This window comes from Phaenicophaeus curvirostris, chromosome 1 (assembly GCF_032191515.1).
Source record: "Phaenicophaeus curvirostris isolate KB17595 chromosome 1, BPBGC_Pcur_1.0, whole genome shotgun sequence".
In the NCBI taxonomy this organism is placed as follows: domain Eukaryota; kingdom Metazoa; phylum Chordata; class Aves; order Cuculiformes; family Cuculidae; genus Phaenicophaeus; species Phaenicophaeus curvirostris.
Genome location: NC_091392.1, coordinates 39,112,977 through 39,126,227, shown reverse-complemented (window position 1 = coordinate 39,126,227; position 13,251 = coordinate 39,112,977). Strand labels below are relative to the sequence as shown.

The 13,251-nt window shown below is 39.8% G+C and overlaps 1 protein-coding gene across 1 annotated transcript in view; it reads right to left on the bottom strand.

The window, feature by feature from the left end:
- FGD6 (FYVE, RhoGEF and PH domain containing 6) overlaps nt 1-13,251 on the bottom strand; it is a 75,768-nt gene that overhangs the window by 38,381 nt on the left and 24,136 nt on the right. The window contains exons 3-5 of the mRNA XM_069853272.1: nt 6,113-6,260; nt 2,471-2,538; nt 2,349-2,379 (exon numbers count right to left, since the gene is read on the bottom strand). Coding sequence (XP_069709373.1) covers nt 2,349-2,379; nt 2,471-2,538; nt 6,113-6,260 — 247 coding nt within the window. The remainder of the gene's footprint in view (nt 1-2,348; nt 2,380-2,470; nt 2,539-6,112; nt 6,261-13,251) is intronic.

The following is a 13,251-nucleotide window of genomic DNA, read 5'->3' as shown; positions in this document are numbered from 1 at the left end:
AATTTTGTACTCTGTCTTCAACAGAAGCAGTCAAGTGCGAGTGTCCAAATAGACTGGCACCCTGGTATCTTGGAAGAGTTGCTCCACCTAACTTGACTTTGTAAATATAAAAGAAAAGAATGCTAAAAGAAAAATATTCAGTGGTACTTGTAACCACTTTTCAATCACATTCCCACCTTCTCAGTTGCTGTAGACTCCACTTCAAATGCTCTAGGCAGTAGCAACTTAAAAATCTTTTTCTGACATCAACAGTCCTGTTCCCTGGCTGTGCTAAGTGCCGTGGGCTGTGTTAACTGGAATTGGTAAGACAGACTGAGGAGAACATTATTAATCTTAGATCGTTGCTAATGGAATTAGTCACTAAATTTTGAGTATTTAGTCTTTGGAAAACCACTAACAGATAGTTCAGAAGGTGTAACAGAGCCTTCCCTGACTAGCCCAACCTTTTTATGGGTAAAACAGCCCAGCCTAGGGAGAATCTAACTTTTCATTCCAGAGATCTGTCAGAGGCTGCTTGACTAGCAGTTGATAATCCTGAAACTGAAACTAGTGAGCCAAAGGGCAGGTGAAATCGAAAGGATCATTTTATCAATGTTTAAATATTAGCCATAAAAAATACATGATTAACCAAACAGATCCAATAATGTCTGTGGTGAACACACACAAATCCTCAGGCATACCACTCTGTGGACATACAAAAAAAAATGTTTCTGCAACCGTTCTCAGGTATGGCAATTTTTATTCAATGAAGAATGCACACACAGAGCCTCAAAGCTGGTGCCCACTCTGACAAGGACACTCACCAAGGGTCCTGCTGCAAGCCAAGAGACATGCTGAGGACAAAGTATTGCCTTGACTCCTAGCCTAACATCCTCTCTGTTACAGCAGGCTAAGTACATGTTGATTGTTATTGCTAGCCAACAAAAACATTTCTAATGGTTTCAATTTGGCAGCTAGAAACTAGTGTCCTGTCATGAACAGAGTTGTGAGTTATTCATTGAAACAAAACAAAACACATCCTACAGCACCGCACAATACCACTGCATGGACAACCTTAAGTTTATCCCAGAAACTTTGTAAACTCCCTATTTTCCCTCTCCCCCATTGTTCCTTTGCTTGACTGCATCCTCCTCACTAACAGCCTCTTCTTCCAGTAGAAGTTCCTGAAGAACTGGTACACTGTAAAGTGAAGAGACCTTTAAGGGATAAGCTATACGCCTGAAGAATATGAAAATTAAAAATCATATAGCTTAAAACTTGTCCATGCTCATTAGGACAATGCTCTTCCTTTAACCAGTACTGAAGCTTGAGTTCTGGACTAAAAGCCATGTCAAAAACAAACTATACGCTGGCTGCAACTGCCTGGCCCAGCTTTTAAAAACCAAGCTTGAACAGAATAAGAAAATCAGTTACTAAAATGGAAGGCAAAAAGGAATCAGCAAGTGGTGTGGCCAGTTTTTTGTTCCCTGAAAGATCTCCATATTACAGGACTGTATACATCCATCTGTAAGAGCCTTTGTTCCCAGTTTCACAGAACATGTTTCTCAAGAGACCGAGAGAGACCAACGCATCTGTTTGCAATATAACCACTTCTATTGCTCAAGGAAAAAAAAAAAATCACTATGCTTGCATTTAATAGAGTGACAAAATGGTACCAACACATTTCACTTAGAAGTCGACAGAAAACACATAAAACGGAGATAGAGAAAGCTAAATTATTCTGTAATTTACTATTATCACCTTCAACACAGCATGTTTAACAGATGACTGGTCTGCATAAGCATGGATTAAATACTTAAACCTGGTTGTGGACAACACATTGCACATCACAGCTGTTATCAGAAATCAAGCATCTGTCAAAGAATTGCAGCCCCCCAAAATATGCTGCCATGGTGATAGATGCACCACTAGAGCTAATTAGTTAGATTACGCAGAGAATGTGTGTTTCCATTACCATTTCTAAAGCTAAATTGATACTGCCCCCCTCTCTACTTTAAAAGGTATTCTAACTGAAGATTTTTATTTTAGTTGCTATGGTACAAGCTGGCTTATAGATACATGGCTGATTAACATAAATGGATGTATATCTCATTTTCAATATCCAAGCAATACCCCCATTCAGCTGGAAGACTGCATGCATTAATTAAAGAAATGCAGAAGGAACCACCAAAATATTTATCCATCTTATGAAATCCAAAACTTGAAAGTTCTGCTTAATTAATTTGTTTTTATATTTTGAATATGTAGATACAGCAGAAAAAAATCACATTCACTACAACAAAGCCTAAACATAGAACTTTAACAGATTAAACAAATAAAAGAGGAAACAACTTTTTTTTGGTACTTACAATGTGCAAGAGCTTTAGCACATCCACAAACCTATCAAAAAAGCAAGAAAAGCAAACAGTCACATCTTAATTGCCCAATTCAAAGAAATTCAGTAGCTGTTAAGTTTAGCATTGACACTTACACTTTCTCTGAGCTCATGATCTCCTTGGCAATATGGTAAACCTTTGTTTTCTTTCCAGCTGCCTTACTCTGCAAATAAAATTACATGTTATACAAAATTACATGCATCTACTAAAACTTGTAAAGAACCATTTCCTGCTAGTAGTTCCTCAAATCCAATATAATTATTCAACAGTTATTTTTAATAAAAACTTTTTATACTACTTCGAAATCTCTTGGCTTTGAAATCTTCCAGCTTCCCAGGACCTGTGAGAAAATCAATTTAGCCTGCAGCTAGAAACAACAATATTAGCTAAGAGTAGTTTTTATAACACCATCAGCCTTTCTCTTTAATTATTACAGGAAGCACTCAAGCCCATAAGGAATAAAGCCCTACCAAGTGACAATTATTGTTTAGCCAAAATAGTAAAGTACAGATATTTGATGTTTTTTACTAATTAACAGTAATATTTGCAGTAAACTAATATGGGTTTCAGGAACATCTTAAAAGAAATACACATTTTTCTTTACTGAAAAAGAAAATGAAAGGAGAGAAAGAAAGAAAGAAAGAAAATCACAAAGAAAAGTCAGCTTCTGACTATCTACTAAAGCAGCTGCTTGAATACAGAGCAACCATACTACAAAGATGTAGAAGTGTGAGTCTCATCATCTACCTGAGACACTGTGGAGATGATGTTGGTTTTTATGCACACACATCTGGCTTACAAAATAAAAAAAAAAAAATCAATGCTCCAGTCGAACATCAGATAGAAGGAACAGGTATAAGAAAGCAAAGGGGGGTGGGTGGTAGGATGCAAGCGTGTTTCCACCCAGTGTGACTCCCGTATGCAATTTCCCTAAGACAAAACACCTTTCTCCACAACAGCTCTCATGGTTTGCCATATGCTTCTCTGCTGCCACCTGTCACCACAGCTATTAGATATTCAGGCTTTCATTTCAATGGGCTGCAAAGAAAGACCGTGGATGAGGAGCACTAAAACATCACAGGAGATACAACACAAGTGTGATGGAAGTCCTGGGGAAGCTGTATGGAGCATGGCAGCATAATATAGGCTTTGAACAGTTTATCTAGAAAATGTTTATCATGGCTTTGAACAGCTTATCTAGAAAAGCAGGTATCTGTGGCATTGCACATATGAACCTTTGGTCCATAAGCACTAATGCTGCAAGACTCATCTGGAGTTTTAGGTCTTCTCTGAACCTAGAAACAAGTCTCAAGTGCTGGAAATCAAATCATGGAACCAATTATATCCACAGGTTGGTTTTATTTTATTTTATTTATTGTTATATTCAAAGTCATAATAAAAAAAAAATCTATTTTTTAATGTAATTGACACAGTGCCAAATTAATAAATTAAAATTTATTTCTAAATTTGATAATTCATTGTTGCATCGCATATAAGCAAAATCCATTACTTATGTTCTATACTACATAGACACCTTCACAAAGAGCTGGGATTTTACTTCTAAAATTAAACTTATTTCCAAAAAAACCCTCTTAAATCTGTGAGGGTCAGACTCGGGCCAGACTAACACCCATCCTCAGATCTCAATGCCTTTATACGAAGCACAGCTGACACTCCTTACAAGACTGAATTTACAACTAACTCAATTACGCAGAGCAAGGCATTCCCCATCACTGGAGATGTGACACTAGCAAATGAGAAAAATTAATATTTTGAGAACAAGATGCTAACACAAAACAATTACAAAACGAAATATCAGAGTCTGTTTTCAACTCCATTTGAAAGGCTTTCCCATACCAGCTGGCGCTGAAAAGGCCACTTTGCGTTTGCTCAGGCAAAGAGACGCTGGGCTTAAAAGAGTTTCTAATGGTAGAACCGAAGAGATACAAATGGGGCTTTCAGGCTTGGCATTGGAAAGGAACCTTGTACCTGCTCTAAGAGATAAAAAGTATCAAATCAGCCAGATGCTTGTGGTAAGGAAAAATAAAAACAAGCCCAGCTGATGACCAATGCAGAGACTGGCTTCATTCTCCTTCGCAGCTGCTCTCCCCATTAGGATGTGGGCTGTTAATCCCCAGCTGCCAGCCACACGTGCCGCAGGCAGCTGAAGCAAACAGACGAGCAGATGCTGCACAACAAGCACTGATTTACTTTGCGGAACCTGCCTGAGAAGCCTCATAATAGGGATGTTTTCCTGTAAAACTGCATCATGAAAAGCTGAGGGCATTTCTAGAGGCAAAGAAAGTTAAGTTAGCTTCTACACAGGCAAAGTCCTGCTTAGTTTCACAGGAACTAGCTTTTTCCACGATTTACTTTCCCTCCTCCAATTTACTATTCCTCTCAGAAGATTTAGTTAAATGACATTCAGCTCTGACATGTTTTCATCAATTCCAGCACTAAAAAAGTTTCATTCTTTTTTTAATTTTTTTTTTTAATTATTCATTTTTAGGAAATGGAAGTGAATATAATTACTATCAGAGGAAACGGAGCTGCAAGGACTGATGGTGAGGAGAGCCACTGGTCTACAGACAGGCTGGTGTCAGAGTGTCCAGGACTGAGAAGTAAGAAAGCGGGTATCCCCAAGAAGAGGGATAGGAACACTTAGACTTAATTTCATTCTAAGTAGCTAGCACTGCCTTCCTGCTCCTCATTTGAAGAAGAAATAAGGTTAAAAATAGGGGAAATCATTCCAAGCTGGCACACGCAGAAGCTAGCAGAAGGTCAGACCTCAACCACAACAGTCAAGTGTGGCTTACAGTCCTCCAAGAGCCATAGAGGTGGCTCTGCAAACCTACAACAACAGGTCTCACACACACACACCAATAGTCTCCACTCAGCACCAAAGGAGTGAATTAAAGAACTTAAATGCTGAAAGGCAGGTTGAGCCTTTTGTGTTTTATGCCGTTGGAAAGGAAGAATTAAAAACTGTTTCAGTCAAGGCTAGGCTGGATGGGGCCTCGGGCAGCCTGATCTAGTGGGATGTCCCTGCCCATGGCAGGGAGGTTGGAACTGGATGATCTTTTAAGGCCCCTTCCAACCCAAACTATTCTATGATTCTCTGATCTGTCCCCCGTGCACCAAGCAGTGGTGGTTACTGGAACATAGCTTTTGCTCATGGCCAGGACCCCTGAAATAGGAACATCCAGGCAAAACTACAGCTTCCAAGAGATTTTTCAGAAGGACCTTCTCAGACCTTGCAGCTTTCATCCAGCACCTTTCCTCAGGCTTCACCGAGGCTGACAAATCAAAGGTTGACTTTAAATGTTCAGTGCACAAGAGACACCGTGCACTCTAGGGTCTGCGACGCAGAGACAGCCTCATTATAAGATATCTGGAAGCCTCAAAACAGGAGATCTCTAAACATTGATCTGTGCACTTAGCTCTATTACAGGGGCATGGCAGGCAGGATCTATGGCTCCATGACTCAGTGAAACGTTATGAACAAATATGCCAAGCAATACACACTTTCTAGTGGGATATTTCTAAACTTGACCTCTTGGCACAAGGCATATTAAATAAAAATTTTAGAGAAAAAAAAATTAAACAATAAGAATGACAAAAAGAAGTAAAGTTACGTTGATTCAATGTCTTTTATTTGAAAATATCCCAAAAGGTTTCTACTTACAAAATAGTGCAAGAGTGAGGAATAGTTTCAGAAGACAACGATAAGAAGATACCTGCTTATCTTCTTGAAGATCTGGCTCCCCTTTGCTAGAATCGGAATTTGTGTCATCATCTTCATCAGAACTGTTCATGATATCTTCTTCGTCTGATTGAAGATCTCCCATTACTACGTTAGGATGATCATGGTATTCTTCTAACGACCTAAAATTAAAACACGTAAAATCAAAAAACATACCATACTTTATTTATGTCAAGAGCAATAAGTAGTCTACTGTGTATCCAAAGCATTGAAAACAGTACTGGGTAATCTGAAGATGACGGCGACAGTGCTAGGCTTTCCCACAATGGACTCATAACTCTAATGTTTTATCTAGCTAGTATTGATACACTGCTTGCTCACAGCAAGCAAATGCCACAGTACCTTTCAACTATTTACATTATTCTTGTCCAAAAACAAAGTTTGATAAATCTGTTCCCTTATTGCTGTCGGCATCTATAGTGCAACATTTGAACTGTAAGTCTGAATGATAAAGATAGATCATAGCCATTTTGCTCTCCTGTCTGACAGCACCAGAACTTGTTCCAGATATGGCACTCAGACTGCAGCCTTATGGCTGAAATTTTATATATAGAGGGTTGTTTCTCCATGCCTACACTGAACAACTGCATTGGTGAGGGCAATATCACAACCATCCTGTTCAATAATTCTTCTTAAAAACAATAAAGCAGAACCTTTTATGGTTAAATCTCCCATGCCCTGGAGATATACACCTTCCAGGTAGTTGTCAAGCCTGTAAAATATAACCTTGTTCTGCTCCTGTACAGTGATTATAGAGGTCTCTCTGCATTAGTTTCATCTGTATTTGCAACACAGAAATTGCAAGAGACAGCCACACAACTTCTTCATCTAACTAGTCTTGACAACTTCAGTAGATTTAAGAAACGCAATTCTAGAAGAAAATAAAAAAAGGGGGTAGGGAAAGATAAGAAGAATAAAGAGACTAGAGGAAATGGAGCCTGAGGTTTTGGTAAAGTTACACAGAAACATAGCAAATCCCTGGGCTCCTACTTCTAATCCCTAAAAATATCTGATAATTACCAATTACACTAAAGCCGTGTCAAAATTCACATAATCTGTGTTCAAAACCTACAAAAAGATCCTAGGCGGTCACAGGCTTATTATGATATGAGCCAGAAGTGGTTACTACCCTACAAACCAAAAAACAAATGCAGAAGCCCTTGCCCCCAAGCTGTTGCAGCCAGCAGAGATCTCGTCGTGCTGATCAACACCTCATTTCGTGCAGGCAACACATCAGGGCTGCACCCTGCTCCGTACAGCTGCCCTCTGCTTCCCTACGCAAGGGATGGTCACGACTGATCTTTTCCTAACTCCGAATCACAAGAAAGCAGGGATGGAGGGCAACTCTTCAGATTCACCACCTCCAGTAGTTACTAGCAAGAAAACCTGTCAGCATGGATCCCATGGGAAGTGGCTGCCAGTGAGAAGAACAGCAGAAGTAAGGAACACTGGCTATGTGAAGTTGCTCAAGCAGCCACAAGGTGTTGATTATTCAGTGCTCAAGCTGGAGTTAAAATAAAAAAATTACAAACAAAACAGCATACAATTGTTGATCACAAGTAGAAATACATTTAGAGATGAAGACAAGGTAAGTTGGCCTGTGGACAAACTTGGTCAGCCACGAAGACGTACAAAGGATTAAAATAGCTTGGTTCTACTAAGACAACATAGGAAGGACTCGGGAGACACCCGAAATGTTGCTGCCTCCCAGAACTGAATGGGGTGGAAGAGGAAGGAGATTGCAAGCTCATCACTGAGTTCAAGCGAGACCCTGAGCCAAGACAGCCGCAACCAGCATGCACAGAGACACTCGGTTATCTCAGCTTAGAAATTACCAACTGCATGCAGAAAGAGTGTGTCTACCAGGGAGACAAGCACTGATGACAACAGTGCATGGAGCCTCCACGAGCTTCAGAAATGCAAAAGAAGTGGCTTTTCACTGCAGCTTCCCCTGGAACTGCACTAGCAGAACACCAAGGCTTCTTCAGTTACTTGTTAACTTAAGCATTTCAGAAAAGTCCTTGTCTAGTCTACCTACTTCCCAGTCAATGACCTGTTGGCCTGAGAAGATCTATTTTAGCAGATGCCATTTCATATCTTCTTATCACATAGATGACAACCCTCTTTATCTCACCTGTAATACTAGATGAAGTGTATATATCCCCCCTACTTTAATCAAAATGTGCAACAGAAATTACTACTACTACTCTTTCCTTAACTATATTATTTACAATTTTGCTATCCACATCTGTCACTGAATCTACACCTGATCTGGGATTTTTTTTTTCCCCCCGCTTGAAAATGTATTAAGTGCTTTATCTCTAATCAAACTGGAATTCACTTCTAAAGTCCTTTATTCGGTAACCTTTTCTTATGTCAAGGTACATGTTCTTGCCCTTGTTTCTATCCTTTAACTAGGATTCCTTCCCACCAAAAAAACCATTATTCTCCACACTTGCAAAATCACAGTTCTTTTGCCTAAGCATGTTCTACAGGATGCCCGCTCCCAAATTTTGCTATAATTTTCGATTTAATTGTTTCAGGGCAACTGTACTAACACCTAAAATTTTAGAAAACCTGCCCCTTTTCTAAAGTGAGAAGCAAGCATATTTCTAGGTGAGGCTGTATTCTGCTTGCACAAATATAACCATTCCACCACTGAAGGATGAAGGTCACACTAGTTGGCCAGTGCTGGGTGAAGATTCAGCTTATTTAATAAATTCCCAGTAAAAAAACCCTTAAAGTTTTTAATTATTAACCACTGGTTATTTAGGATGCTTAGTAAGTGTCCACAGATGACAGCCACCCAATATATATGGTTTTTTACTTCTGTGAATCACAGCGATGTTTAAGGAGTTAGCTCCTTTTCTTGCCTTTCTGGTGTGTATGCACCTACTATTCATGTAACAGAAACGATGAGAGCCAAGAGAAACATCTACCAAATCTTGCCTACTGCAGTGTCTGCCCCACCAGCCAAACCACCTCAGAGTAATCCCTATGCACCTTTATCCTGTATGCACTCAGCTCACAGCCTGACATGGCATTGAGGTTCTACCGCCTAGTATATTTTGTTGAGAGGTTTCTGGGGACCTTGTTCTCTCTTCTCTTCCTCTCCTCTTCCTCTGTTCTCACCTCTCTTCTCCTCTCTCCTCGTCTCTCTTCTCCTCTCTCCTCTCTCCTCGCTTCTCTTCTCCTCTCTCCTCGCTTCTCTTCTCCTCTCTCCTCGCTTCTCTCCTCGCTTCTCTTCGCTTCTCTTCTCGTCTCTCTTCTCCTCTCTCCTCGCTTCTCTTCTCTTCTCCTCTCTCCTCGCTTCTCTTCGCTTCTCTTCTCGTCTCTCTTCTCCTCTCTCCTCGCTTCTCTTCGCTTCTCTTCTCGTCTCTCTTCTCCTCTCTCCTCGCTTCTCTTCTCTTCTCCTCTCTCCTCGCTTCTCTTCTCTTCTCCTCTCTCCTCGCTTCTCTTCTCCTCTCTCCTCTTCTCCTCTCTTCCCTCTTCTCTCCTCGTCTCATCTCTCTCTTCTCTTCTCTCCTCATCTCATCTCTCTCTTCTTCTCTCTTCTCCTCTCTTCTCTCTTCTCTTTTCCCTCTTCTCTTCTCTCCTCGTCTCATCTCTCTCTTCTCTTCTCTCCTCGTCTCATCTCTCTCTTCTTCTCTCTTCTCCTCTCTTCTCTCTTCTCTTTTCCCTCTTCTCTTCTCTCCTCGTCTCATCTCTCTCTTCTCTCCTCTCTTTTCCCTCTTCTCTTCTCTTCTCGTCTCATCTCTCTCTCCTCTTCTCTCCTCTCTCTCATTTATTATTATTCTTTTGGGTTTTAAAACCATAGTGGACGTTGACATGATTAGTGATCAAAAGTCAGTTCACACCCAGCCATTTTCCAGAATAAAACAAGTTCAAGGATAGGATGTGATACCATAGCCACGGGTAGACACACTTCTGGTGTGTCTGGTGGTATCAGCCGTAAGGTCCTCTTCTTCAGAAGAGATGGTGACGAAGTCACTGTGTTGATCTCCCTTTATCAGCCATGTGCTCGAGAATATGTGACTCTCCTTGTACCTTGTGCCTTAACCTTTCATCATAAATACTAGGGGGTTTCTGTCAAAACAGAAAGCAGTTTTTTATTTACTGATTACTCTTTCTGCACTTTTACCTCTGAAGTCATCTCTAACCTGAGTGTATATATAGTTCCCTTAAAGTTATCTCTGGACAAAGCAAAATCCCTGGTAGCCTTTAAATGAATTTGGAAATAATACCACAGGCATGCAGTAGTGGCTATTTTTAAGCAGCTCTTCTGATAAGTATTTTGGGGATATTGTGTCGTATCTCTATCTTGTTCCCTCTTCATCACGACTCTTTGTCCTACCCACAGAACTACCAAGAGAAACTTCTGCATTATCAGTCATGTGAAACACTATCACCGCCAACTCACTGTGCTGCCCGCTGAGTAAGAATAACTTGCTGTATCTTGTGAGCAAGTTATCTAAATATAGACACGGGGCTTTTTTATTTGACACAGAAAAATGAAGGGATAGTTAGTTTGCCTTAGAATGAGCAGTTTATGGGATGAAACACATACATTGTGTTCTATTTTCATACTGCGATAGTATAACATTGATGAAAACATGTCAGTCCTTGTAAGACATACGGCAAGAGAAACTGTCAAAACTCAAGAACAGCCATCAAGCTATTACAGCCAGAAAAATAAATTCTAATCAGCATAAAAACCTCTTACTGTCTTTAAAAGATGACCAAGACTACTTCAGACTAGCTTATTTGTATTATTACAAAAACTTCAAATACACCAGAGGTTTCACTTTCAGGCACCGTTGATTTAGGCACTGGATAGGACACTATGGCCTGAAGTCACAATTAACATTTCAGTCTCAGTTCCAAATCATTTAGAAGGCAAAGTGTATTTTAAGCTTGACTGAGATGATTCAGAGAGATTCTCTGCCATGGAATGCCCCAACTTTAAGTATTTTAGAGTATACTGGAATTACTTCAAGTGTTCGCATCACCATAACTACTAAAAGGCAAGTTTCCACAGCTCCAAATAATTTTTTAAAATACATTCATCCATGCTGCTACTTTTACACACGTTTCCTTACAATCTTCATTATTTTTAGATTTAGATGTTTTTCTATTTCCAATAAGTAATCAAAAGTATGTAGGGATGCTGAATGAACAGAACCTTGCATACAATACTGCTAAATTCTTTTTTTCTCATCCTTTTGTTATTTTAAAGTGTCCACTCTACTCAGCTTTTTGTAGGAGTGCCCCAGCATCTTTATCCTTCTGTCTCTTCCTCCAATATATCATTGTGGGTTTTGGTGGATGTTTTTGTTTGTTTTTAAAGAAAGCCTTCAACATACAGGCAAAAGTACACAAACTCAAGTTCTTGACCCACTATCAAATCACACACCAAACTGGCAAACAGCCAGTAAGCATGCCCTGCTATAATACTTCATCTCAAATTACTATTGCTGTTCATCCATTTTCATTTTCAGTATCACCAGTCTCTGCAATCAATTTCAATAATTAAGGCATGTTCAGTTGCTTTGTTTTCAAGACCTAAAAGCACACTGGCCCTCTGTGGAGGCAAATGCTGATAAAGCCACTACATTTTCTCATAGTGCCTTATACTTGTAATAGCCATGGGTAAGGCAGCATGCCTCATCGACCAATTCCCTCAAAGGAACCTAGCTGTATGCTTCCGGAAAACCCCGAGGATAAAAGATTTAAAGGGGAAAAAAAAAAAAGAAAAGAAAAAAAGAAAAGGTCTAGGGCATCTTTTCTGTTAGGTCTAAATTCAGAATGTCCCTTTTGAGGTACAAAGAAAAGCTGTAAATATAGAAATCAAGTTAAGATCCTGAAATAAGTTAGGAAGCAATTATCTGATTCGAGTGCTCAAGACAACAGAAAATGCTCTTGGAAAGCCAAAGCAAAAGTGAAACTACTGCTTGGTTAATAATTGCTTGGGTTTGCTTACTGAATCTCCTTTTGCTTTATTACTTTTTATCGAAGACAGTTCTATGTCTTGATCTGATATTCATTTACTGCAGGTTTTTGGAAAGAAGGAAGTCAGTTATAGAAAGCAAGCATACTTGGCAAAGCACAAAAATAATAATGAATAGTAACGAAGAGCATTAGTGAGCTGCTATGGAAGTTTTAAGAAAACACATGATAGAACTAGTGATCAGCAAGATTAATAAAGACATCAATTAATGTACTTTTTGGATGAGTTACATTATGCTGCAACACCTCACCTCCACAAACAGCCTGAAGAAGCCAACATAGGCACATGTTTCCTTTTGCAAACCAGTCTGGAAAGCACAAAGATCAAGTTCATATCACTCCAGATGCAACTGGACCCTAACCCATTATATTCATCTCATCATTTAAACTTCAGATTCTCAGAACAGCAGCGACTGTCTACCATTACAGCTAAAAAATTCTCTCCCTTATCGTCCCCTTCATGTCCCCCTGCCTTTTCATTTCTCCTTCAGGTTTACTGGACCATTAAGCAGCAAATGAGAATGAAACGCAGCCTGGACCAGGTGGCTTACTTATCTGAGTTATTCCTACAGCATCAGTCACCTCTTTGCTTTAATGACAGATGCAATGATGGAAAGAGCTGAAGCTGAGATCCTGTCTCTCCTCTCTGGGTACAGCAGACAGTGAGAGAAAGGCTGGTGGATACCGCTGCGGCTCTCGCAATGCTGGTTTGTCTGCCAGCGCCCGGGACTGGTTGCCTTATTCCAGCCAAGCTGCTTGGGCTTCAGCTTCTCAGCCAAAAATGGTGCTTTTTCACAGCGAGAAAGTGAGATAGCAAGATGTCCTCTCAAACAGTATTTTACACGATAGCTTGAGAGTTACACAATTCATTCTTCTGCAGCAACAACTCAATTTTAATAAGCTCTTTGTATTACTAGAGCTAATAAAAACAAAAAAAAAGTAACATTTAGTAGTTTTTATTGGTCTCATGCTAAGGAATATGGCAGGTATTAATTTTGACCTTCCTTTTATCTATCTTTTTAAGACTACCTGAATAGATGGCACCTGTGAGATTCATTAGCTCCTTCTGCAAGCTATCCTTCCACAGGTGACATGGCCAAGGAATGA